This window comes from Corylus avellana, chromosome ca4, assembly GCF_901000735.1.
Source record: "Corylus avellana chromosome ca4, CavTom2PMs-1.0".
Classification (NCBI taxonomy): Eukaryota; Viridiplantae; Streptophyta; class Magnoliopsida; order Fagales; family Betulaceae; genus Corylus; species Corylus avellana.
The window spans coordinates 5,493,903-5,521,199 of NC_081544.1; the positions used below are offsets into that span (position 1 = coordinate 5,493,903).

Below are 27,297 nucleotides of genomic sequence, written 5' to 3' on the forward strand. Positions count from 1 at the left end.
CCAAAAAAATAGACGTTTAAAAATGAAATTTTGCCACCCCAAGATTTTATTTTATATTTTATATTTTTTTTTAAATTTTGCCCCTGCCCACAAGGGCCCTCTAACAATAGTAGGCTTAGAGAGCGATAAAAAATGATTTACACATGAGAAATCTAAATTATTTTGGGCCCCACAATAGGCCATCTTACAATAGTCCGCCCAAGAAGTGACATAAAATTATTTACGCGGTTAAGAAGCCTAAATCATTTGACACCTCATAATAATAATTTTTTTTTGGTCAATTGAAAACGTTTTCAAGTTGAATAATAATTAAATCGCGTCAAACTCTCAAAATAGGAAAAAACTTCTTTCCCAAAAAATATATTTATCTCAAAACAAACTAGCTAGGCCTAAATATTTTTGGGAGTCATTTTCGTGAACTAATATAAATCATTCTATGAAATGTCCAACATCAAGTTTTTTATGCCCTTGCTAAAAATATAGTCTAACAAGTCTGCTGTGTTGCTTCTGAATTATGTTAGAGAGAGAGAGAGAGAAAGGCACAACTGCACAAGTAATTCAAGCAGCCAACTTTTTTCTGTGTTTTCATTTTTTTGAAATATTCAACTGAAATAAGAACAAAATTGTAGAGTCTGGATTTGAGTTCAGAGCTTCTGTTCTATACCACATTGTTAAATCAATATTACTTATCTTAGAAGCTTAAACCAATAAAAAATTATGAATTTAATTAATTTTTTAACTGAGCAAATGTGTCAATAAGTAGTAAGAAATCAATGGAGCATGTATGAGAGCAGATAACACCCACTATCGATCGGGATAATATTTTGGGACGGGGACGGGGTGGATGATGTGGCTCATTGGGCAAGATTATGTACGCAATTGTATCGGTATTTCGATTGAGAAATGTTAGAGATATTAAAGTTTTTACCAATAGATGGATATCAAGATGATGTTGAGCTTATTCATTGGTACCTGTAGCATTTTCCTTTATTAATTATTTTTATTCTTTCCAATGAATAAACTCCACATCATCTTGGTACCAATTTCTTGATAAAAGATTTGGTACCCCTAACATTTTTCATTCCTATATACTTTGTGGAATTTTAAGGATGTCAAATGCCTTCTGGTCCTAGGTGGATATTATTTTCTAAAAATCGGGTGAGAGAAATAAGAGGTGGTTTCTTTTTCCTTTTTTTTTTTTTCATCTTTTTTATAAAACAATATCCATGTAGGATGAGAAGAACACCATGATGAATGACAGCATTTCTCAATAATATATAATAAGTAAATCTAATTTTAAGTACTTCTTTGAACTAAAAAAAAAAAAAAAAAAAAAAGGAGTAAATCTAACCGGTGAGACTGGCTTTTCATAGATTATCTACTTATTTGTTTTTTTTTTTTTTTTTTTTGGCCTTAAACGACAATAAAGTAAAAATCAAACAATTAAAGAGGTAATGTTGTGCTTTCAAGTTTTGACTCTTTTGTCCCCGAGGGATAGCTCAATCGGCTGTGAATCACGTTTAATGAAGCAGAGGTCATTAGTTCAAATCTTCCCTCCCCCTTCCCTTGTGTGGACATATCAAAAAAAAAAAAAAAAAAAGAGAAGGAAAAAGTTTTGACTCCTTTGAAAACGCAAAAGGCAAGAAGATGAACACAAAATTATTCCTGGGTCTGCCCCTATTACAAGATTGTTTAGCCTCGACAACTTTTGAAAGTTAATTAGGGCCAAAATACCCATCAAACATTTAACCTTTCTCACAACTAATTTCTGTTTTTCTCTTGCTTGTTTTCTGTCCCTCTACAAGTTCTACTCGCTGAGCTATCGACGTGCGATCAACTGTATTAACATGAACGATTATATATACTTTTTTGAACCGTGCCTAGGTTAACCAACCATAATTTATACTTTGAATTGTGTAGGTCCATTGATCCACCAATTCAAATAAAAACGTACTTAAGTAACGCTATTTAGTATATTATCTACTACTGGATGATGTGGCAGTAAAACTTAGTTATCAGATCAACATTTGTTAAAAAAAGCTAAGTGCCACATATCCAATTGTATAAAAGTTGTATACGAGTCTTCTAACTAGAATTACTCGTTACGTAACTTTCCATTACCTTCACTTAATAAAAAAACAACAAAAATTACTTGCAATCATGTCATGTCAACTGAAGAAATGAGTACCGAGAAGAATATTTGTCTTTGAAATAACATATGGTAGGACATCTTCAGCGCAAAGCATGAAGCTCTAGAAATGGTCTAAATGACCCAAAATCCTCATACGTTTGTAGTTTTGTGGGCTGTGGCACCTACAACCGGTGACTATTGACAATCGAAAAAATATCAACAAGGGTTACAGCCAAATTTGCGTAGTAGATTTGAATTGTGTCAAAGCATAAATATAAGATTCACTCTATTTGGTTTGTAAAATAAACCTATGAATAGAATGACTATTCTTTTCATTTGGTAAAGACCTATTCCCATTCCTTTTGGCTTGGTCACCTCTGATTCACATCGAGGGTGGCCGCAAGTCGCGAACACCTTTGATTTGCCTCGGGTGTGGCCACGACCACCCCCAAGCTCGTCGAGGGTGGTTGGCCACCCACATAATCAACTTTCAATTATTTTTTTAAAAAAACTAATTAATTAATTTTTATTTTTTTTTAATTTGAGTTTTAGAAAAATAAGAAATTAAGTTTTTTTTGGAAGTTTTGATTCAATTAAAATTAGGGCATATCTCTTGTTATCAAACTAAGGAATAGGAACTCCTTCACTCATAATAATAACTATTTATTTTCCTAATAAAATACTCATCCCGCAAATCAAACGAGGCCAATTCAACTATAACATGACCCTTTTATTTAAATGGATTAAGCTCATTAACCATAATATGCTAATTTCATATTAACTTCATATCTAATTTATATGTCGTATAAAAAATTGTCTGAAGAATAACGAAAAGAAGATTCCAAAGCTACGTATATAAACTTTTCCCATTTCTTTTTGACTTTTCTCTCCACATTGTGTACAAATCTTCAAGGAAATGAAGAGTGGCTTTGTCTTTTCTCCACGTTTTTGAATGCACGAATGGCCGTAACATCAAAGGGTTACATCGCCAAACACAACTTCCATCAAGCTCCCTCATCTTAGGTTTGAGACATTTCACATGGCCAAAACACGTTGATCCCTTCTCTTCTTACAATATAATAAATTCAAAGAGGTCCCAACAAAAGAAAAACAAAGAGGATTAATTATGATAACAAGTGGTCAAACAAATTTGTACACATGAGAATGACTAAACAAATTTGTACACCTTTGGGGATTCATTGAAAGTAACACAAAATTTCCCACTCTTTCACACTAATTCTAGATGCTATTTTGGCTTCTTAGGATTTGTCAAGGAATCGGCTACTATATAGGTCTCCCTTCTTCCACCAGCCAAAAGAAGAACAAGAAAAAAAAGAAAAAAGTAAAAAAAGAAAAAGGATCCTAGGGCTATTGGGTTTGATGTCGGATTTATAATGGGGTATTACTTAGAGTACTAAGAGTCTATTTAGGTGTACGTTTGAGGGGTTTAAAAGTGCGTTTAACGCTCAAAAAGTCCGTTTGAAGAAAAAAAGTACATGTTTGGTAAATAAAATTGAAAGTGCTTATAAGGATTAAAAAAACTTAAAAATAGCTAAAACGCACTTTTGGCAAAAGCTTAAAAATGAAGTTTTTTGCCAAAACGCGCTTTTTGACTTAAAAACTCTATTTTTCAAACACAATCTCAAACATGCTTTAAATCTTTTATTATAAGGGCTTGTTTGGGAGTGCGATTTCAATAAGTGCGATTTTAAAAATTACGTTTTGTAAAATCGTTACTTCTTAAAATTGCATAGGCGTTTGGTAAAACACTAAAACATATTAAGAAGAATTTTTTTTATCAATTGAGTGTTTGGATAATATTAGTATATAATTGCGGTTTCATGACCAAATAGGTAAATATTGCGCCAAATATTGTGTTAAGCGAAATCGTGATTTTAGTTTAAATTCGCACTTTTTCAAATACGCACCCCCCTTAGTCAGCTTAGGGCCTGTTTGGGAGTGCGATTTTAAAAATTGCGTTTTTAAAATCGTACAAGCGTTTGGTAAAACATGCTAAAAAGTACTTTTGTTTATCAATTGAGTGTTTGGATAACATTAGCATATAATTGCGGTTTCATGACCAAATTACCAATAAGGACATTTCTTTATAACAATAAAATAACTAACATTGTCTATAAGCCTCCATTTTTAATACCTATGCAATGTACAGTGACCTGAGAAAAATCATCATCTTGGTCACTGTATAGTATTTTTTTTTTTTTTTTTTTAAGAAAAAGCCTCACACGGTTATTGTACACTCACTATCACATTATTGTGCATGTACAGTGATCTATCACTGCATACTATGACGGATTGCAGATCACTATGCATGCACAGTAATCTAAATAAAATTTTGATAAAAAAAAAAAAAATCACAACTTTACTCTATAGAAATGGTCAAAGAACATAAACACATATATAAAAAGGCACAATAATCATACAAACCACATAAAATAACACTGAACACTAAACAGTGGAAAGTTTTACAAAAACAAAGGAGTTATATGGAGAGAAAGAAAATAGGGAAAATTACAGTTTATCCCCCTAAAGTTGACAGCGTTTTTCAATTCGAATACCAAAGTTTCAATTTTTGCAATTCACCCCACCAAAGTTCCAAATTTTTGCAATTTGACCAATTGTATGCAAAACTTCCTATATTGCCCCTAATTTTTATTATTTTTTATTTTTTTATAAAAAATTAAGAAAAAAAATTCAGGGTGGCTACGTGCCCATCTGGCCATTTTTGCACCTCCAAATTTTTTTTTCATAAAAAATAAAAAAATTAACAAAAAAATCAAGGGCAATATGGGAATTTTGGGATAATATTGGTCGAATTGAAAAAAATTGAAACTTTGTGGGGGTGGATTGCAAAAATTGAAACTTTGATGTTCGAATTGAAAAACGTTGTCAACTTTGGGGGGGGTAAACTGTAACTTTTCCAAGAAAATATTAAGGTGAGATTATTACCTGGTAAAGGGGCGAAGGGATGAAAAAAAAAAGAAAAAAAAAAGAAGGGTTTTAATATATTTTAGGTGGGTATTCTTGGTATTTTTTTCATTCCCGCTCAAAAAAAGGTAACTATTGCGCCAAATATCTTTTTAATAGAAATCATGATTTTGTTATAAATTCGCACTTTTTCAAATAAGCACCCTCTAATCAGCTTATGAAAATCGCAATTTTTTTTAATAAAAAATTGCGATTTTAAAATTTACGTTTTTAAAATCTCAATCCCAAACACCCTAAAATTGTGATTTGGTTTAAAATCGCAGATTATTTTTTAAAAAACGCACTTCCAAACGCACCCTTATACAAATCGTGGATTTTTCTACAATTTTAAAATTTGCGTTTTTTAAATCACAATCCCAAATACTCTAAAATTGCAATTTGGTTTTAAAACGCAGATTTTTTTTTAAAAACGTACTCCCAAATGGACCCTAAGTTTCTTACAAATTGATCTACAGTTTACATAATTCATACCATGTCAGGCACTAAACAACTAAATTTTATTACTTGATTTTTTCACCAATGTAGCACCACGTGACATTCATATAAAGGGTCATGTAAATTTATAAAAAAATTGTAGTCCATATACAAATATCTTTTTCTTTGTATACCCAAAAAGGCTCATAAGTTGATGGTGACCTTTTTTTGATAAACAGAAAGTTTTAATTGTGTTTGATTGATTTCAGTAGAATTTGTCCCGTGACACCTAGGTAAATGACTTTATGCTCCAGACATGTCTTCTACAATAACTCTTTTTTGGGTATTGTTTGATGATGATTTTGAGGTGGTAATTCATATGGTAATGATGGGTGTTTGGGAATTTGAAGAAGATGTGGCTAGCTGTTAGGCATCACTATTTGATCATGAGGGTTTGGGATTTTGAGGCGTGTCTAATGGAGTTTTGGGTAGGGTTGTAATTTTCAATACGGTCTATAAATTTAACACCAAGTTAACATAAAATTAAACCTGTCGAGTTAAGATTTTTTTTTTTCTTCAGTCAGTCGAGTTAAGGTTAAACTAAACAGTCTTATACTTACAACATGTTTGAGATTGTGTTTAGAAAATAGAATTTTTAAGTCAATTTTATTTTATTTTATTTTTTATTTTTTATTTTATTATTATTTTTTTGCAATGAATAATGATATAAGTAGGACTAAAGTCTTCCCAAATGTGATGTGGCATTTAAAATCACCAATAAATCAAAATTCAATAATGATCATCTTAAATTTAATGGTGATTTTTTTAAAATATATATATATTTGGGAGGACTCTAAGAAGGTTCTAGTCCTTCTTATATTATTACTTTTTTCATTTTTAAGTTTGACAAAAGTACGTTTTCGCTATTTTTTGAGTAAAAAAGTCATAGAAGTACTTTTGAAAATTTTTACCAAACATATCAGCTTTTGTTTTGCACAACTTTTTAGGTACTAAAAATACTTTTTAAGTTCTCTAATCCAATACCAAACAAACTCTTACATATCGACACGACCTAAACCTGACACACAAATACAAATTATCATATGTGACATTTCAATAGACGATCATTTTAAAGGTGGTTAAAATGGCTTATGGGCATGAATCCTTAATGGGCTATGATGAGTCTCAAGTGTTTGAAAAGAGAACTTTTGGGCCCATTGATCCAAACCAAAAACTGGAAAAAGCCATATTACCAACCGACCACTCGATCTGCATTGCAGAGATAACATGGATGGGTCATGGACTCATTGGTGTGATTCCATCATTGGAATCTGACAAACAGACAAAAGAAGGAAACAATCAGATTGGTGGGTGATCAACCCTAATTCCTAAATGAATCTGTCCCAACTCCCAACATTCTCACAACCAAGTCCTTCTAATTTTGTTCCAAGGAAACTTGAAATGCATTAAACTAATAACGAGAGATTACAAGCTGTGGTGTGCTCCTTGTAGGCTCAAGGTGGATCTTAAATGATAATCTCTATTTCATTCGAAATAAAAATAGAGAAATCATGATGGATCGAGTTGGTGGAAAGAGAGAAAATTAGTGTGATGAATGTTAATATTATTAGGGATGGTAATTCGTGTTAGTGTATTGAGTTTCAGTTGTGTTGACGGATGGGTGTAAGGTTGTATAGGTCAACTCAAATCCGAATTATTTAATTAAATAAATCAAAACACATCAATCATAATTCATTAATTTTGTGTTGAGATAAAAATTAATTATAATCCAACGCATTTAATTGACTAATTTTATTTAAAATATATATAAATTTATGAATCGCGTCAAAAAGCTGTTAGTCGGTAAAGTGGTGTGAGAGTGAAAGAAAGAGGACAATCCACTTAAAAATGGAGAAATGGAAAAGATTGTTGAGAATCTTTTGAGATTTTAAGAGGCGTTAACGGGAACAAAGGGTGCTCTGGATCCTCTCCTCGTCGTCTTGGGAGTGAGCGTGTGTGAATTTTAGCGCGGAGAGAGTGCGGGTAAATTATGTCCGTTCGTGGGTAATACGGTAATTTTGAGACAGGAAGAACGAGTCCAATTGTATCCCCCACCCCCACCCACAAGCCGAAAGCAACAACGCGCGTCCCTTCTCCCTTACGCCGTAACCACCCAATTGGCTTCCCTCCACGTCAACGCTACTGGCCCCCACACTCCAGTGGAAACCCTAGATGCACCCCCAAACTCACACACCCTCCATATCCAATGCCTCTGTAACTCGACACGTGCACCAACCTCCACATCCTAGCCGTCCATGCCAGGTCACACTGTTAGTCCCTCGGGCGGCAAGGAAACCCGCGTCAGCCCTCGGATAAGAAAACGAAACCTAATCTACGGTCCACAAACTGCCCGAGACTTTCCCGGTCAGATCTCATCGCCTTTAAGAACCGGCCATAGCCCCCTCTCCTTACTCGCTCAGATTTAGGGTTCAAAATCCCAAACCCTACCCTTCACGTTTTCTCTCTTTTCTTCCCTATTTTTCTGCAATAATTTCATTTCTTTCTTTGCATCAGCGCGTGGGGATTCTCTAAGAGGCGCGTGAGAATCACGACCCCTCCGATTCATGGTTTCGTCCTCGCCGGCATTGAGAAGTTGGAATTCCGTGCGTCCATGGCGTCCGCCGTCTTAGCCAGAACCACCACCAACGGAGCAGGAGCTAGAGCAGGAGGATTCATGGGCAAAGTCCCTTTCTCAAACCCTAACCCTAACCCTAATTTTACCACCAAAAAACGACATCAAAAACAACAACGCGATGCACATAACGCCGGCGAATTCGTCGTTGATGAATCCCCGGCCGTGACCCAATCGGCCGCGTCCGACGACGCGTCGTCGATCAACCACCGAAGACCCAGCACCACCACCAGCGAATTCAACCAGCGCCAATACTTGAGCTTCAACGTCGCGTCGTATTCGAAGAAACAGCTGGTCGAGCTCAAGGCCCGCTTCGCCGCCGAGCTCGACCAGATTCGTCATCTCAGACACCGCCTCGAATCCCACGCGACAGCCAATAACAACCACGCGCCACCGCATTCCAAGAAATCTAAGAAAATATCGGGCAAGAAGCGGCCCTTGCCCGAGAACCCGAAGAATCTGACTCATACGAACCCGAATTCGAACTCCAACATGAACATGAACTCGGCGTCGATGAAGGCGTGCAAGGAGATACTGACGAAGCTTCGGAAGCACAAGAACGGGTGGTTTAACGAGCCGGTGGACGTGGTGGGCATGGGGCTTCACGACTACTACGACATAGTCAAACAGCCCATGGATTTGGGTACCGTCAAATCCAGGCTCGCTAGGAATCTCTACCAATCTACGTCTGATTTCGCCGCCGATGTCAGGCTCACCTTCACCAACGCCTTGAAATACAACCCTAAGGGCCATCTCGTCTACGCCATGGCCGAGCAGCTCCTCGCCCGATTCGAGGACCTCTTCCGCCCCCTTGGCGAAAGGATCGAGCGCCCAGAAGAAGAAAAGAGGATTTTTGATGCGGCGGCGGAGGAAGATTTGCAGGCCAGCGATAACGACAATTCAATGCGAATTGTTTCCGAGAAATCGGAGCGGGTGGTGGAAGATAGGGTTTCTGATCATTCGGATCAGTTTCGTGGGGTTCAAGGGCCCTCGTCGAATCCGGTTAGGGCGCATTCGCCAGTGAAGTCAGCGCCGGTGAAGACCACGAAGCTTCCGAAGCCGAAGGCAAAGGACCCGAACAAGAGGGAGATGAGCCTAGAGGAGAAGCACAAGCTGGGGATTGGGCTGCAGAGCTTGCCTCCGGAGAAGATGGAGCAGGTGGTGCAGATCATAAGAAAGAGGAACGGGCATTTGAAGCAGGACGGGGATGAGATCGAGCTCGATATAGAGGCCGTTGACACCGAGACCCTTTGGGAGCTCGACCGCCTCGTCACCAATTGGAAGAAGATGGTCAGCAAGATCAAGCGCCAAGCTCTCATGGGCAACAACATCACCAGAAACAATGGGGTACAAATCTTTAATTCACTCAAAAAAAAAAGGGGCATTTGTTTAATTTTTGATCCAATTTTGTTTTGGGTGTTTTTATCTGACTTTGCTCGGTTGCGATAATCGTTGTGTGTGGACAGGAGTTGCCTATGGTTGAAGCTGTGGCGAGCGAGGCAAAGAAGCCGAAGAAAGGGGAGGCAGGGGAGGAGGATGTGGACATTGGGGACGAGATGCCGATGAGCAATTTTCCGCCGGTGGAGATCGAGAAAGATGTTGGGGGTCATGGGAGTAGTAGTTCCAGCAGCTCAAGCAGTTCAGACAGTGATTCCTCCTCATCAAGTGGTATAATAAACCCAAGTCTCGTTTCTTCGTGGTGGGTTTGAAAATTAATTTGTTTGCAGAAATGGGTTGATAGTGAGGTTTGTTGCAGATTCGGATTCAGGGAGTTCTTCCGGGAGTGAATCGGATGCCGATAATGCGCAGTCTTGAGGAGGCATGTTCTTGAGTTGATGAAGAAGGGCTTTTCCAAGAGAGCACAGCACCCCAAGTGTAGAGCTGGCATTAGAAATGCCTTTCCATGATGTGGTATAACTTTGAGCTTAAATTGCCTCCATTTCCAATTTCCTTGAGAGTTTGTGTTTGTACTGAATTCATGAAAACTCTTTTGGTACAGGGGATGTTTGTGTGGACTTTGTGAGTGTTTCTCCCCCTTTTGGAGGAATTTGATGAAATTGGAAGTGGGCATTTTGGCTGTTGTAGCTGGGGAGAGAAAATGTAGGTCAGATTGTAGAGAAATGTAGAGTTAAAAAGGAAAGAGTAGAAGAGTTTAGAGGGATTCACAGATACTCATTGTACATACATTAACCGCATTATTTATACAATGATTTTTCAGAAGCATTTCTGGTTCGATTGTCAATATTAATGTTGGATGTGTGATTCTTTTAAGCGCGGCACAAGGTGTGTCAGATTCCAGGAAATATATAAGCAGTTGCCGCCAGGCCTTGGATTCTACAAAAAGGAATAATGCTTCAAAAGTCTCGTCCCATGTGCTTCTTCTCAGTATCTGGAGAATTCGTTCAACAACTGTGCGAACGTGGGGTTTGGAAAAGAAAAGAAAAAGGGTATTGGCAAATGGCGACGACTGTTCCCCAGGAGGGTCCAACTAACTATGTATACTGGAAATAATGGAGTTTACTTTGACTGAAAAACAACACGTTCAAAGTGTATATTGGGATTTGGTACGTCTTGATGGGGATGGCATCTCAAAAGTCTCTATCTCCCTTCCTCTCTCTCTCTCTCTCTCTCTCTCACAAGCAAAGAACAGGACTCGGGATGTCAAAAGAACAGAGCAAATAGGTATTATATAACGACCAAGAGAGAAGCACAAATGTTACTGTTTATATTCCCCAACATGTGCAAACAAACATCCGGGTACTATCGCAAGTGGACCCAACAATGTGTTCTTGCACTTGAGTTTACTTGCACAATCGCAACAAACAAAAGAGATTGATTGATGAGAAAATGCCTTGGTCGCTGGCTCTTGTATAATTTTCTATATTCAATATAGCAGTATTTTGTTGACCCATTTCAAAACTTCCTTCTCTACACTTTCGTCAACCTCATTTTACAATGACATCGTAACAGACAATGGCTAATTGGCATAAAGACATGAACAAATACATTTTTTTTTTCTTCTCTTTTCAGTACGAACACTATTGATGAGCACAAGATAATGATTAGTAGAATCTGTTAAAGATAGTAGAAAGAAGAAACCTAGTTGAGAAGTAAAGTCATATGATTACCACAAAGTTGATAGCTTATGTCCCAAGGATTCTTTAATAACAAATAAAGCCAAATAAGCCGTAATTGAAAATTTTCCCGACTATGATCAAACTCTTCCTATATTGTGACAAACAAAATCAATAGACATGTAGACAAAACTTCAAAATTTCACGGAGAAAACTGAAACCTTCCAGGTTACAGGAGCTTAACTCAGAGCAAGCCCAGAAGTGACCATAAGAGTCCTGCAACAAGGTTCTTGTGAAATTCATCTGAAAAGTAGTAAAATGTGGTTGCTGTTTGAACTTTTACTGCTTTTTCAGCACTTGATAGGGAGACTGAGAATCTTCTCAGCAATGTATTGTTGACACAAATATCCCTTAAATTAATCCTTTTCACTCAAATCTTTTCTTGTGTTGCTACCTCTCCAGTTTCTTCAAAGTAACAAAATTCTCACCAAGCTGAGATTCACAAGCGGCATGAGCACCAGGGTCCAAAGATTTAAGGAAAGACCTGGTTAAGTTAAGGGTCGGTACAATCTGAAAGACCCTGCCACAAAACTTTCGCACTTCAGCACGCCTCGACTGCTTTTCCGGCATGTTTGTTACCAACTCCTTTATCAGATGACTGAGTTTATGCAGATGGCTTTTCACAATTTTCTTTAACACATCTTGCCCACTTTCATCAGTGGAAACCAGAGATTTCAATATCTCAGCAACCAAATCTAGTGCTTCCACTCGGCGAAACTCTGACTTAGTGCTGCAACATTTCTCCAAAAGGAATTCGAAGAGATGATGCCCAATCCATGGCCTTCTTCGAAATATTTCTTTCAAAAATTCTGATTTGATTTGAGACTTCTTACTATCAAAGTGTCCCACCAAAACGGCCCGGAAAATATCAAAAACCCTCTGCAGTTTAGACTCTGAAAATTTTCCTGCATCAATGATCTTCAGAATCCAGAAGGTTGAACTTTGAGCAAAAGAAGTAACCATTTTGTGTCGGTTCCGGGAGGCTGACTGCTTCTTCTTAGATGGGTTAACAACAGATTTCTTCCTCTTGAATGGTTTTGAAGCCAACTTCAAGTTCTTTTCTAACAAAGATTCAAGAGTAGATAGCTGCACAGCTTCGCCCTTTGGATAGTCTTTTGCTTTGAGTATCTTCTTCTGTAAAATTCCCCATATACGCTGCCCAAGCTGTTCAGAACCTTCCGCAATATGTGGGTTAACAAATGCTTGAGCCAGGTTTGAATACACCGTTAGGACTTGTGGGTTACCTGTGAAATAAAGACAAACCACAGCCACAATTCAGAATGCAATATAGATCATATATATCAATCATTTCTTAAGTAATGATAATTGTAATGAAAGCTCATTCATGATCAAAGGCAGATATGGGGCAATTTCACCAAAACTGCAGGTGAAGGAAACCCCAGGTTTACATGCAAATCTTTAGCTCCGATGAAAACAAAAAGTGATCATAACTCCAATACTTTTTATTGCTACATCCTTCTTGCCTACTGATCCAAAATAACAGCAGATTTTGTCCTCCAGGACATTATTGGGATTCAAATCCTTTTAATCAAAATTGAAGTAGGCTATTTATGTATATCAGCTAATACTTATACGTGCAACTCAAACTTGCCTGGATTTTCGTGCAGGTAAATTTCCAGCAATGAAAGCACACGAAGTTTGAACAAAACAAGCTGCGAATGAGCATTTCCACCCTCAGCCTGATTCTTTCGCTCTTTGAAAATCTGTGCTAGATAAGTATCCATCCGAAACATTTCATCATCATCCATTCCTCCATCAGACTCATCAGAAGCTTCAGGAGCTTCTTTGCCAACTTTACCAAACATAGTGTTGTCATCAGATCCTCCATTAGAATCATCAGAGATTGCATCATCATCACTTTCTCCATCAAAATCATTGGATTCTTCAGGAACTCTTTCGCCAACTTCCCCAGCACCAACTATAGCCTCAGAATCATCTGTCTGCTCATCACTCTCACCTGTTTTACCTGTCTTAGCTTCATCAATTTCATCATCTTCTTCAATACCAATAAAGTTTTCATCATCACTATCATCATCTTCACTCTTTGCATCCTGATGTCTAGCTGGTTTGAAAGTTTTCTTAATGACCCGCAACATTCGTAGCAGCCCATCGTCCGTTGTATCGGCACAGAAGTATCTAAAAACCTACAAACAGAAATAGATACCAAATAAATAATCACAAGAGCATTTTTCAGAAACCCTATCACAACCACCATGTTTGGTTCATCCCTAGAGGAAGGAAAAGCATAGGAAATTTCTAAAATTCCCTTCTTTCCAGTGTTTGCTTTCTCAACAGAGAAAATAATGGAAAGTGTGGAGAAAATGACAGCAATTTCCAATTGGACCACCAAAAACAGGTGAGATCTGGAGCAAATGTTACATATAAGAAAGACAAAGTAGTAAATCTTTTTTCCTTTTATTTTCACGCCACTTTCATGCCACAATACACATGCAATACGTTTTTAGAAAAGGAAAAAAGAAAATAAGACACACACACACATATATATACAAGATATAGACACAGACATACTAATAAAACAAACCATCTACTAGTTTTCAATCTCCATTTTTTGTGTTTATATATATATATATATATAACCAGTGCCTCAATTTAATTTTTGAGACAAGGGTACACATTTTAAGGAAAAGGTCAAAAGTGTAATTTAATTATAACGTATACTTTAGTTCTAAGGGATATGCAGATGAGGATTGAGGTCATAACCAGAAACTAAACATGTCGTTATCTCACACACACCTGCTCAATAGAAGTCCGCATAGGAGTTGATGACTGCGGCAACAATGACAGCAATGTATCCACAAGAACATCCATCAACTCAGGCGTTACTTCACCATCCATCTCGTCTTCTCCAAAGGATGGAAGAAGGTCAGAAGCAGCAAAAGCTTTCTTACAACAGATAATAAGTTCAGAGGCAGCTTCTGAGAATTCCCCTGGCTGAAGGAGCATTTGCAGAAGCAACTGGATGAGCAAGTACCTCAATGCATGCAATTTATTTGCATCAGCACTAAGCCCACAATTCCTTTCCTGCAATCATCAAAGCTGCATATCATCTCCCAAGTTTTTTCTTTTAATAAGTAATTCGATTTCATTAAAAGGGCTTTGAGGTGCAACCCTAGTACACAAAAAGTATACAAGATAAATCTCCTGCTATGGGGCATGTCACAAGTTTTAATCAAACAAAATATGAAGTGACAGAAAAGGTTATCGAAAAATTGAAGTTAAAATAAACGTTGCATCTTAGACTCAAATCCAAACAGCAAGGATTTCAATAGAACTATAAATTTATTTTTAATACATATTTATTGACCTAGAAAGCACCATCTGGGCGTTGGCTCAATAGGTTTATGGCCTATCTGGATAGATTTTAAGCATGAATCTTAGATATCGAGAAAGGACTATATACTAAAATGGACCTTATTAGGTTATAGTCTATATCAAAATCCAAGATCTTGAATATACTAATTTGAAGACCTTACAAGGCATATCATGGCCAGACATAAGTTATCCCATCCTTTTGTTTGTAGGCGCTTTAACAAATATATTGTAACATTAGTATGGAAACTCAGATTAAGGATTTGGAAATCTACCCGTCTCCTCCCCCTTCCCTTCCCTCAGTACATTTATAATTAAATAAATATAATGGTCACATTTCAAAAACATGTATGGTTAGGGTAAAAGAAAATATACCTCTATAGAAAGCCTATTCTCCGTTGCTTCCAATTTTTCAAATGTGTCTTTGTCCTTATCACTCAAATTTCGGAAGAGGGAAACTGAAGGAATGTTGCGCAATGTGCTAAGGAACCGCATGAAGTATGACCCAAGATCGTTTGGCTCAAGACCATTGGACAAGACATGTGGCCCCTCTCCTTTTTGAGCATTTGCCAACAACAACTGGAGCTGCTCAATACACATCCTGCAAAGAGCACTCGATGTGGCTGCTTTTGGCCATCTAAACTTCTCTTGTAATTCAAAAGATGTCACTTCAGTGCCAAGAGATGAAGTGAACAAACCCTGAACAGCTAGAAATTTCAAAATTTCCTTCTGCACCCTAAACTTTGCTTCAAGATCCAACTTCAAATATTTCAAAATACTGGGGAGGGATTCTACAACCCAAGTTCTCAAAAAATCAGAATTTCCTACCATCCCGACCAAATCCTTGTCCTCAATCGAACCTATCTCTGAATTGTCATCTGTTGTTTGACTCTGATCTGAGGGTTCCTCCAAAGCATTACTTTCATCCACAAACAAGTCCGTAAGATTCTGAATAAATAGCATGCAACCAGATTCCGTTTTGAACCCCGCCATCAAATCTTTAACAGTTTTTGTTCGCGTTATGCAATCAAATTTTCCATTGCTGTGTTTCTGTAGGCCAATAATAACAGAAACTCTTCTGAGATCATCATCTCTAACCCAATCTGACAACTGTTGAAGAAAATATTGTCCAACTTTATACAGCCAAGAGTCCTTTGTGGAAAGTACATCCATCAAACACTGGACAAGTTTGTACGACAGAAAAATCGGGACAAAAGCAGCAGGTAACCTTGGAAGACAAAGAAGCAGAACATCAAATGCTAGGTGTTTACGGTCATGAGACGATGCGAGAAGGGATCCTTCAATAATAACTTCACAGAAGCACTGAAAGTTCTTCACAGTTTCTTCTTCAGAAGAGCTACTCTTGCGACTCTTCTTGTGTTTCTTTAATGAATTTGAAACTGACACTGCATCTTCGGCTTGCAAAACCATCTCAGGTAAAAGAATATTTAAGAGAACAGGCCACAAACTGTGAACTCGAGGCTGACAAAATGTGGATTCCTGCCATATTTCACACAAGCACAAATATGTTTAGAGTTCCTCCATAATTATGCTTGCAGCAAACAATAAAGACATATATGAATACTACCTTCAGGCAAGTAGTAAGAGAGGACAGATGATTTGCGGTAAAAAGTTTGCTGGGGCTAAATGGATTGGGCAAAAGCTTGCTGAATATTGGGCTGTCAACAGAAATCTTTTCTCGAAGTTTCAAAGCTAGAAGCAATGCATCTGGATTTCCTAGTTCAATGGATCCTTTGAACCATTCATGCAGTTCTGGAGCTTCAAGAACATGATTCAATAATGGCTCAGTGGGCAACTGCAACAGAACAGGTCACTAAATGGATTATACAAAATAAATGAGCAAAACTGCTGGCATTCTCACACGCAAACTGCCTTCTACCCCCTTGGGCAGCAGTTAAGGTGGGGCATATGTGTGAGGGGGAAATTTGGTCCAAAAAATAAAAAACAAAAGCTATGCAAAGGAACAAGTACCCTGCACCAGAAACCCTGTATATAATTTTTATTTATTTATTTATTATTATTTTTTTATATGAGTGATTCAATCTCATTAAAAAAGCACAAAGGACACCTTTGCATGGGAAAGGAGTTCCTCTTAAATTATTTTCTGGGCTCTTTTCAGATATATTTTTCCAAGTTCGATAGCAGTTAAAGACTTAGGTTATATCCACAATCGATTAACTAAATGACTTGTAAGACCTTTCTTTCTTTTCATTCATTGTTTAACTCACGTCCCACAGGATTAGAACCAGCAAGCACTCACTTACCATCCTTAAGGGGATAGGGAGTGCCATTTGGACTAAAGCCCATCAGCAACTTATAAAACCATTTTTTCAACATATAAGAGTATGTCAGTACGCACTCAGACACATATGTGCAAGCTGCACAGAGCATTGCCTCTTATAAATTAGAATCCAAGTCTCCCTCAGCTTCGGCAAATAACTCATATAGAACATTCTAACTACGAAGATGGACAAACTAAATATAAATGGAACAAGGAAACAATGATGTGCAATTTGAAATGGCAATTAAATTTACAGAACCAAGAAAAGGGGAAAGAAAGGGAAAAAAAATATATGCATTGGGAAGATTCACAATCCACTGTCCAGTCGTAAAATGTATATTTCAAAAAAGCAATGGAAAGAGCTAATTTCAAAATGTTAAAGATAGCGTGGGCAGATGTTGTTCAAGTTAAAGGCGCCAAAAGAGCAACGGAGGTGCTGAAGAATTAGTTAAGGACATTCTAAACAAAACCCAACACGAGAAATCTACTCATTCATGAAAAACACACATATGATACATATGAGAAAACAAACTTACTATAGCACTATGTTCTAACAGCTGTGCTAATCTGCTCTTCATTTTCTATATTGTCCAATAAATAAATCATTATATCGTCTTATCCTATGGAAGAAAATAAATGATCCTTCTTCCAGTGAAATAAGCATCCTTACACTAATGAGAATCTATTAATGGTTCCACTAATAAGAATCATTATTTTGGTAACTACACTAATGAGAATCTATTGATCCTTGCTCCAGTGAAATAAGCATCCCAACTCTTGGGAAATGTGTTAACAATAATTATAGGCTTAAGAGCTACCACAACCCTCAACTGGTTACAATATCCACTCCAGTTATATTTATGTGCTATTTATTTAGGTGACTCAAAACATTACTACCTAATTAGTATAGGTTTAGAATACTCATTTAAACAGTCGTAAGTAGATTGGAAGGGCATTATCAACAAGAGAAAAATAAGTACAGAAATTCTCAACAACATAAACAATTTTAATTTATCAGTAACAAAGTACCATTTCAATCAAGTCTGAAAGAACTGAAACTGCAGGTTCTTGCAAGTATCGCTTCTTCATTGCAAGGGAGATAAGAGTACTCGTGAATTGCTTGATGTATGGAGTATTTCTATCAGAAATCAACTCTTCAGTTAGTCTTTTAGATCGGGCAAGAGCACCATAAGCAAATAAGCGACCCAAAAGACAGTCCTTCACTTCCTGCAATGCCATGAGGAATCAACATATAGATTTTATATAGAGAGAATAGCACCTCAATCAAAAAACATTTACAGAATCAAGCCTACCTGACCCTTCATTGATGATGACACGTCTAACAAATCAACTATCAGTTTCAGCAACGAGTCCAGTTTAATGCTATGTATCGTACCAACTAAAATAGTCAGACCTAATGCAAACCCTTGTCTTGCACACTGCAAAAGCGATTCCGGCACACTATCAATGGCTTTAAGTAAGATTATTTGAATAAGAGCTATTGAGTAAAAAATCATGCACCTGGATGTTTCATTTCAAACAAAATTATAAATAACATACTTCAAAATGTTATACTTGCAACATAAAAAGATGATAACGAAACAAGCCATTCTACGATTTATATGTCCCATCAAATACATTTCATATAATCAGGTGAGTAACATATCGAAATACTCAAGAGCATTTATGCATGGCTAGACCATACCAAACAGCCAACCGGAAAGCAAAAGCAGTATTCTGAATATGCCAATGCAACATAGGCGACCAAAAGTGAAATAATAATCAAAATTATAAATTTCTTACTGAAAATTGCTTAAATGTGGAAAGACCTTGAGACAACCTTAAAGAACAAAATAAAATTTCTCAGATTTCTGACCCTTAAAAATTGTTTCCAACAGGCACCAAAGAATCATACTGAAGTCAAAGTTCTATACCATTTGGACCTAAGAACTGATTAATAAAGTTCACTAAATTCTTCTAATTCAATCAAAAAAGTTTTTTTCTTACAAGGATGAACTCAAGAAAAGGTTTTAGCTACCTGAAATTAAACATCATTCATAAAGTATAGAACTTGTCATATGTTTTTAGATGAGTTTCTAGTTTAGTGAAGTGTAGAGAAATTTCATAGAGACTACCCTAACATGCATTGCATACTTACTCTCAATATTTTAGATTTCATAGAGTTGCTGAAGAAACAATAGGATATTCTATGCATACTATCTTATATTCAGTTATGATATGGAAACACATTCGCAAGTGTTATTCATGCCAATTTTTTATTTTATATAAGATTAATATCTATAATACATTGAGATGTGGAGGAGAAAAATATCTAAAATCTATGTTACCAACAGTTAAAAATAAACAAAACAGTGGTTTCTACATTTCGCTGCAGAGAAGAACGAAAGTGCCAGCCCACACAAGCAGCTGCATTTATGTTCTAGCACAACAATGCTTACATAGAACATTGGTAAAAAATTAATAATAATAATAATAGACTAATAAGTACCTCTCTTGACGAAGAAACTCCACGAATAAGCCTGCGCAGTGCATACCTCAAAGAAGGTGCACAATTTTTCAAGCCATCATCCTTTTCAGCTTCCAATTTCAATCCACCCTCGACCAAATCCTTATTCTCAATCTTCTCATAGGCCTCCTGAACTTCCTGCAACTCTCTAACCATTGCTTCCACAGCTGCTTCCCTTACTTTACCATCTGCCGACGCCAAGTCCATAAAAACATCAATATGAAACTCGGGCAAACCACCACTCGATGAAGACACCACAGGTGCCTGATCTTCACTCTCTACCGACTCTACATCAATTTCTTTGGGCTTTTTCTCACGTTCAGAAACTGCAGCATGCCGCCTCTCTTTGGCCAATGCCTTCCTCTTCTTCCTTCTCTCCATGGGATTAACGGACAAAGCCCCATCGACTTTCTTATCCTTCTTCATTTTTTTCTTCTCCAAAGGATTCACAACAACAGTATCCTTTTGACTCTCTACTTCCTCCTCTAAAGAGCTGAAACTTCTTTTCTTACTACCCATTTCAACCAAACTCTCTATTTTGTTCAAAAATCTCTGCACAGTGATAGTACATCAGAAAACAATTATTAAGCATAGCATACCTAAATTTATCCTCAAAACTTAAAAGAAAAAAATTAATAAATAAAGCAATAACAAGCATTATAGCACACCATTCTACTCCAGTAAACACAATAATCTGTATAAATCTACATATTTGTTTCCTAAAATCGCTATATCGTTCAGGAAAAGAAACATCCACAAAATAAAGCATCTATTTTGATAAGAAACCAGAAATAGGAATTCTTTCAAACTAAGGAGTATAAGAACCCTATTCATGGTACTAAAGTTAAAGAAAACAGTACCTTTACTACTATCTGTTTGGAGGCTGAGAAAATGTAAGAATAAAAGCTTACAACTTGGATTTTAACAAGGGTATTACTCTGTTTTCTCGGCAACCAAACATAAGCTAAAGAGAAAGGGAAAGAGAAGCATTAGCGAACCTTCTAGGGTTCAGGCACAAGATCCGGCTTATGATGTAAAATCTCCCAACGGTTGGGATTAAATAGAAAAAAAACAAAGGTTGAGATTTAACCAAACTGTGTCGTTTTATTTTAATTAAAAACTTCTAAAGCTAACGTTTAACTTGACGCCGTCCAATACCCTTTGATATCTCCTCTAACCTTCTTCTCTCGAGCCTCTCAAACTCAGTAGTTTCACCAGAGATTGCCGGAGGGATGGCTCCCATAGCCCTAGAGACTTCTCTCTTCTCCCTCTTTCTCTCATATCTCTCTCTGAACCCTCCCACCCACCGCTTCTCTAGGCGGTGCAGAGTGGCCGGACTCTTCCCTCAATAATCTTCTCCAACTTTCAACCCTCTTTCTCTCTTAAATTTCTTCCTTTCTCTCTCTAAGCCCATTCTCTCACGCTTCAAAATCCATCCTCAAATCATCACCAAATCAACACCCACTACAACCGAACGAGAGAAAAAAAAAAAAAAAAATACAAAGAAATTTCTTTACCTTCTTCCTCCCCTTCACCTTCTTCTTCTCTCTCTCTCTCTGATTGGAAGGCAGCACAAGGATATGGGTTTTGCAAGAGAGACGGCGTGAAGGCGTGTTTAGGTTAGAAATGAGCCGTTCTCCCTTGTTTTTTTTTTTTTTCATTTAATCCCAACCGTTGGGAGATTTAACAGCATAGGTGCTGTAGATTTAACAGATCCGGTTACATGCCGTAAAAAACAATGGAGGGTTCAGATTGTTTCGGGTATTTCTTAAGTTAAACTGTGTCGTTTTGGTTAAATTACGAAAGAATCAGTCAGCTGCCATTTTTTTAGAGAGGGAGTTTTGGGAGAAGAGAGATTCGAAGGGTATGGAGTAAACGGCGTCAACTCACGGAAACAAAAGAGACGTGTTGCTTCCCAAATTTTACCAAAACGACACTGTTTTAACTTAAAGAAATACCCAAAACAAACAATCTGAGCTCTCCATTTTTTTTAGGGCACGTGTGCCGTAATTAAAGAATTTTTTTTTTTTTTTACTCTTAAAATTACCATTTAACTTACAATTAATTTTTATTAAATTTTAATAAAATAATAAATTTTAAAAAGTGGCACAAAAAAATTTAAAAATTACTATCGGATCCCTCTAATAGTGCAAAGCTGATCCTTTGTCGTTCGTGTTATGAGAAAAGCCTCCCCAAGCCTTTTAACGGATATGACCTACAACTTGGGTCAGAAGGTGACCCATGGCCTGGGTAGGTAACCCACAATGGGCTCATCTCATTTACAAAAAAATAAATAATAATAATAATAATTAAAAGTATTTTTGTAATTTTATAAATTAACAGGAGTATAATAAACATTTTTCACTGATAAATAATTTGATTTAATGCTGAATTTTGACGAGAGAATTGACATTGCAAACTTCTAAAAGATTGTGACTATAAATTAATATTTTTTAAAGTTTAAAAATATGATTACAAAAATAATAAAAGATCATAGGTGATAAGTAAAGTTTTTACTAATAAATAACTTAAAATACAAAAATATTTTTTATAAAAATTTTCACCCAAATATTTTGACAAAACAAGTATCTGGCTAAACTTTAGGACAATGCCCATTTATTAAATTACAGAACATAATTTTATTGACTTGTCAAACATAACCTAGGACACCGCAATGCCTATTTATTGATTTTTTTTTTAAAAAAAAATAAATAAATAAATAAATAACTTGACTCATTAAATTAAATGAAACATAAACTATACACCGAATTAAAAGCTAAATAAAATTAATGGACCCAATAGACTCTTGCTGCTGCTTTCAGAATCAATGTGTAGGTATGTATATAACCATCACATGGATCTAAGACAGCAGCTCAAATGGTCTCCTCCTTCAAGCCATCAAAAAGCATACAAGTCTGCAATGAAACATGTAAATTTATTGATAATATGAAAGCCCGGGACAAAAGTTTGGGTTCAAGTCCAGGGACTCCCAGGCAGTATATCCCCCCATAAGTATACGAGACCAAAAATAGTGATGCAAAAAATTCGTTAACAATGTTGCCAAAAGAGCATAGAATTGTGCTCAAATAGAGTAGGGACTTTCCTAGTACATTTCACCCTCCGAAATTTAAATACAAAACCGCAAGAAAGTCTTATGTCCTAAAGAGCCAATGAAAAAGTAAGATGTCCATCCTAGTTTGTGACACAGCGCCACTCTAAAGGAACTATCACAAAAACAACCTCATAACTCTCACTTCTTCACCTCTTCATATTCAGCTTCAGGAGCCTGGTCGCCCCCACCCTGAGACCCTCCAGAGGAAGAGTCGCCACCAGAACCACCTTGCATGTGTTGGCCTATCTTTGAAACGGCTTTGTTTGCCGCTTCAATCTTTGACTTAATTTCTTCAACGCTGTCCCCGGCCGTTGCACTCCTCAAGTCTGCAATTGCATCCTCAATCTCTTTTGAAACTTCGGCAGGAATCTTGTCCTTGTACTCGCCCAAGCTTTTCTCGACACTGTAGATGGTGGTGTCTGCAGTGTTCTTGATATCAATCAAAGCTTTTCTTTCTTGATCCCTCTGAGAATGCAACTCGGCTTCCCTAACCATCTTGTCGATTTCATCTTCTGAGAGCCCTCCAGATGAACGGATGGTAATCTGTTGTTCCTTCCCGGTGGTCTTGTCCTTGGCAGAAACAGTCACAATGCCGTTGGCATCAATGTCAAACGTGACTTCAATCTGAGGCATGCCTCTCGGAGCAGGTGGAATGCCGACAAGCTCAAACTCCCCAAGAAGCTTGTTGTCGGAGGCCATTTCACGCTCTCCTTGTAGTACCTTGATACCCACCTGAGTTTGATTGTCAGCTGCCGTGGAGAAAACCTGCAATAATGGAAAGCATCATTCAGGATCTTAGCATATACTCATTAATAAAATTATGTAAAGCAGGTTGCTAAAAAAGAAAATAGGCAGGACAGAAATGGTTCACTGAATTAACAATCTGATAACTCCCCTTCTAATGCATAATCATATCAACACTTCTAAACGCTGTCAATTAATCAAGTAAATCAACCAGTGTATAGTCTTGCTTAGTCAAAATCACAGAAAATAAAACTAGAATCAGGCCATAAGCTACTTAATCACTGCACTTTGGCTTAGAGGCCATACCTGACCCTTCTTCGTTGGAATAGTTGTGTTCCGGTTAATCAGCCTGGTGAAGATACCACCCAATGTCTCGATACCAAGTGACAGAGGAGTGACATCCAAGAGAAGTAATTCTTTGACATCACCACGTAGAATGCCACCCTGAATAGCAGCTCCCATAGCAACTGCCTCATCAGGATTTACTCCTTTGCTTGGGGTCTTCCCAAAGATCTCTGTGACGACCTCCTGTACTTTGGGAACACGTGTCATCCCTCCGACCAGAAGTACCTCATCCACATCCTTGGCAGCTATGCTGGCATCCTTCAAACAGTTCTTACACGGGGACTTGGTCCTCTCAATCAAGTGGTTCACCAAGCTTTCAAATTTTGATCTGGTCAGTGTGATATTCAGATGTTTTGCCCCAGATGTATCTGCAGTGATGAAGGGCAGGTTGATTTCTGTTTGGGTAGTGGATGACAGTTCTATCTTAGCTTTCTCAGCTGCTTCACGAAGCCTCTGCAAGGCAAGCCTGTCCTTGGAGAGATCAATTGCCTCAGTTCTCTTGAACTCACTCACCAAAAAGTCCAGCAGGGCATTGTCGAAATCCTCTCCTCCCAAGAATGTGTCTCCGTTTGTGGCTTTCACCTACACAAGAAAAAAGTTGTTGGTGGGAATTGCCTAAGCATAACAATGGGGGTGGGGAAGAAAAGACTGCTTTAATAGCAAACAAAAGACTACCTCAAAAACACCATTAGAGATCTCTAAAATGGAAACATCAAATGTTCCACCTCCGAGATCAAAAACAGCTATGAGACCCTCCTTATTGTTCATTCCATAGGAAAGTGCAGCAGCAGTAGGCTCATTGATAATTCTCTGTACATCTAGGCCTGCAATTCTGCCAGCATCCTTTGTTGCTTGCCTCTGAGCATCGTTAAAATAAGCTGGAACAGTGATCACAGCTTTTGTAACCGACTTTCCAAGATAAGCCTCTGCAGTTTCTTTCATCTTGGTCAATATAAAAGCTCCAATCTGACTTGGGGAATACTGTTGTTCATTGGCTTCAACCCATGCATCTCCATTCGGAGCCTTGACTATCTTAAATGGAACCATCTTCATTTCTTTCTGCGTTTGGGGATCATCAAAGCGTCTGCCAATCAGCCGCTTGGTTCCAAAAACAGTATTTGTGGGGTTAGTAACAGCCTGACGTTTCGCTGGTGTACCAACAAGTAGTTCTCCCTTCTGGTTGAAGGCAACCACTGATGGGGTAGTTCGAGCTCCCTCAGAGTTCTCAATAACTTTGGGATTCTACAGATTCCCAGAAACCAGAATTAGTCAGAAATAAACCAACTAAATCAGAAATAGCCCAAAACAAAATATTTATCATTAAATAAGGCATGACTCATGCAAATCATTATGAAAACACAGTTTTAAGCCCGTACCTTTCCCTCCATAACTGCAACACATGAGTTGGTCGTACCCAAGTCAATACCAATAACATCATTCCCAGCGGGCTTAGAACTGTATTGAAGAAATTTAACAAACATTAATAATAAGGAAGAATGGAAAAGAATGCACCAAAATACAGACAAGACCCAGCAGATCCATAATACCTGAATGCTCTGGTCAAACTTGCCCAATTGTGACCCACTTGCGAGGGAGTCCAGGCTGGCTTAGCATTACAAGTTAACTGCACAAGCATTAGAAAATATCACTATTGTTAGTTCTCACCCACATTTACTCGTACTTATCAAGCTGGACTTATGTAACTGAAGCCTAATACAGCAGACAACAGTTCCATGACCACGACTCTAGAAAGCAACTCATATACAAACTCATACTGCGCTTGTAAGAAAATTTATATAAAATCACTTGGGTAGCGGTAAAATGACAGAAACGCTCAAGAATGGGATTTTTTTTTTTTTTTTTACAAAAAGGTGCACCGGAGTCCAAGAAACAGCATGAGAAGTGAAAAAAAAAGAGACAATATCATTGTCCTGAAAGAGATGCAGATCAGACAAGAAGAAGAATAATTTCCACCAATGCTGAACAAGCACAATTATGACATGTTAAGACCCAAGTAGGAGTAAGAATTATCATCATCTAGAACTTCTCAACAATAAATTTTCTTCCTTTCGTCCCAATAGTTCAAGCTTGCAATAATGCGCATGACCAACAAAAAAAGATGCAGATCCACAATCAACATGAGTTAATTATCAGAATCATTTAGCATCCCTCACTAAAAAATGAACAAGTAAATATCAACCAGTATATTGTTCACAATTAATCATAAAAACAGCCAATAAACATATACAGCAACTGAAACCGAGAAATAAACCTCTTACAAAACAAAATTGCTTCTCTATATCAATTTATAGAACCCCATCTCAGATAAAACGCATAAAACAGAGAAAAGAGCATCAGACATTTTTATTTTTGTTTCAGTCGATCAGAGACGCAAAACCCCAACCTCCTCGATAAAGCTAACTTTTTTATCAAACCCCTTTATCACTTATTTCTCGGATCACAACCAACCTAAATAAACAATCAAAATCCAAACAAAGCACAGTCGGATAGAAACGAAAAGAGGCGAGATGATGATGAAGAAGAAGACGACGTACAGATCGGAAGGCGGAGAAAGAGGCGGTGGCAACGTCACGGCGCCGTAGCGATCGGAGTAAGACTGCTGTGGCGGCCATGGAAGAGGATCAGAACGGAAGAACGAGAGAGAGAGAGAGGGAGAGGGAGAGAGCGACACAGTTTTAGAGGCCTTAGGGTTTAGGGTTTATGCGGTGAGGGCCAAAGGGGGCTTTTTAAGAGGTGGAAATGAAAACATGTGTGCGTGGGGGAGTTGGGAGATTATTCTAGCGAAAGAAGTGGGTGGAAGGTTCTAGACCTCTGACTGTACACGTCAGCGGGTATTAGATGATCAGATGGAATACTAGCCGTTTGATTGAGGTCCGAGCCTATGGAGCTTTTAGAGGGTTTGCGTGGTGGAGACGTCGCCGTTTCGGCCCTTTGGGCTTTCTTTGCGTGGGATCCTGCGTTCTCTCTAGTCATGATGCCACGTGGCGATAAGAGGGAGTTCGGATTTCTTGGGAACAAAGTTTTCTATAGTCGTCCATTTATGGGAATTATTAACGTGATGATTATTTTTGTTTATTTTTAGTAGATATTATATATTGTAGTCATTAATCAATACTTGTAAAACAAAAAGGCCTGGCCATGTAATGTTATTAGATCTTTTCCCAACTGCATTCGTTTTCTTTCTCATTGAACACCAAAGCACTAAAAAGATTTTATGCCTCAAGTTCCACATGAAACTTTTTCTAACCCGCTTATAAAAAAAAAAAAAACTTTTTCTAACCCAAAGAAATATCCATGGATGAATCAGTTGGCTTACATTTTAATAAAGGGAAAAATCATATTTTTAGCACCCCGCTCTTATAAATTGGGCTCTACCTCTCGATGCGCTTTTAAGTTTCTAAGAGAAATAGAGAAGATAGTAGATTATTCAAGATCTCAGATGATATTTCATCCTCCTTTAGTACCTTGTGTAAGAGCCTATTTATAGGCTTGGGCTATAAAAGTAGGCTTGAACTAGC

The 27,297-nt window shown here is 37.5% G+C and overlaps 3 protein-coding genes across 6 annotated transcripts; 1 reads left to right on the plus strand and 2 right to left on the minus strand.

The window, feature by feature from the left end:
* The first annotated feature begins 8,009 nt into the window (after window positions 1–8,009).
* LOC132177821 (transcription factor GTE7-like) lies at window positions 8,010–10,466 on the plus strand. 2 transcript variants are annotated; one of them, XR_009439799.1, is made up of 4 exons: window positions 8,010–9,590; window positions 9,710–9,911; window positions 10,000–10,154; window positions 10,243–10,466. XR_009439799.1 is itself a non-coding variant. In XM_059590287.1 (3 exons), the coding sequence occupies exons 1-3, from the start codon at window positions 8,223–8,225 to the stop codon at window positions 10,056–10,058; spliced, it is 1,629 nt and encodes a 542-aa protein (XP_059446270.1). In that variant the 5' UTR covers window positions 8,010–8,222; the 3' UTR covers window positions 10,059–10,466. The 2 variants fall into 2 exon arrangements, 1 of the variants encoding a protein (XP_059446270.1); XM_059590287.1 differs by having other exon boundaries at window positions 10,000–10,466.
* An 880-nt stretch (window positions 10,467–11,346) lies between these two features.
* On the minus strand, window positions 11,347–21,182 carry LOC132177820 (uncharacterized). 3 transcript variants are annotated; one of them, XM_059590285.1, is made up of 9 exons: window positions 21,075–21,182; window positions 19,540–20,109; window positions 18,344–18,469; window positions 18,060–18,257; window positions 16,317–16,544; window positions 15,104–16,228; window positions 14,153–14,440; window positions 12,990–13,542; window positions 11,347–12,621 (listed from the first exon to the last, which is right to left on the minus strand). In XM_059590285.1, exons 2-9 carry the CDS (start codon window positions 20,074–20,076, stop codon window positions 11,768–11,770), a joined length of 3,909 nt encoding a protein of 1,302 aa, XP_059446268.1. In that variant the 5' UTR covers window positions 20,077–20,109; window positions 21,075–21,182; the 3' UTR covers window positions 11,347–11,767. The 3 variants fall into 3 exon arrangements, with proteins under 3 accessions (XP_059446268.1, XP_059446269.1, XP_059446267.1); XM_059590286.1 differs by lacking the exon at window positions 21,075–21,182 and adding an exon at window positions 20,556–20,612; XM_059590284.1 differs by lacking the exon at window positions 21,075–21,182 and adding an exon at window positions 20,418–20,540.
* A 1,404-nt stretch (window positions 21,183–22,586) lies between these two features.
* On the minus strand, window positions 22,587–26,523 carry LOC132177545 (heat shock 70 kDa protein, mitochondrial). Its single transcript, XM_059589913.1, has 6 exons — window positions 26,314–26,523; window positions 25,306–25,382; window positions 25,135–25,213; window positions 24,434–25,000; window positions 23,720–24,340; window positions 22,587–23,434 (listed from the first exon to the last, which is right to left on the minus strand). Exons 1-6 carry the CDS (start codon window positions 26,389–26,391, stop codon window positions 22,808–22,810), a joined length of 2,049 nt encoding a protein of 682 aa, XP_059445896.1. The 5' UTR covers window positions 26,392–26,523; the 3' UTR covers window positions 22,587–22,807.
* Window positions 26,524–27,297: the final 774 nt, after the last annotated feature.

Coding starts and splice junctions, on each gene's coding strand:
- LOC132177820 (XM_059590285.1), bottom strand. CDS start 20,076: ATGGGTAGTAAGAAAAGAAGTTTCAGCTCTTTAGAGGAGGAAGTAGAG. Junction 16,229..16,316: donor CTCTTACTACTTGCCTGAAG/GTAGTATTCATA, acceptor GAAATATGGCAG/GAATCCACATTTTGTCAGCC. Junction 14,441..15,103: donor AGAATAGGCTTTCTATAGAG/GTATATTTTCTT, acceptor TGATGATTGCAG/GAAAGGAATTGTGGGCTTAG.
- LOC132177545 (XM_059589913.1), bottom strand. CDS start 26,391: ATGGCCGCCACAGCAGTCTTACTCCGATCGCTACGGCGCCGTGACGTT. Junction 25,383..26,313: donor CTTTCTCCGCCTTCCGATCT/GTACGTCGTCTT, acceptor ATGCTTGTGCAG/TTAACTTGTAATGCTAAGCC. Junction 24,341..24,433: donor TCTCTAATGGTGTTTTTGAG/GTAGTCTTTTGT, acceptor TTTCTTGTGTAG/GTGAAAGCCACAAACGGAGA.
- LOC132177821 (XM_059590287.1), top strand. CDS start 8,223: ATGGCGTCCGCCGTCTTAGCCAGAACCACCACCAACGGAGCAGGAGCT. Junction 9,591..9,709: donor ACATCACCAGAAACAATGGG/GTACAAATCTTT, acceptor GTGTGTGGACAG/GAGTTGCCTATGGTTGAAGC. Junction 9,912..9,999: donor TGATTCCTCCTCATCAAGTG/GTATAATAAACC, acceptor GGTTTGTTGCAG/ATTCGGATTCAGGGAGTTCT.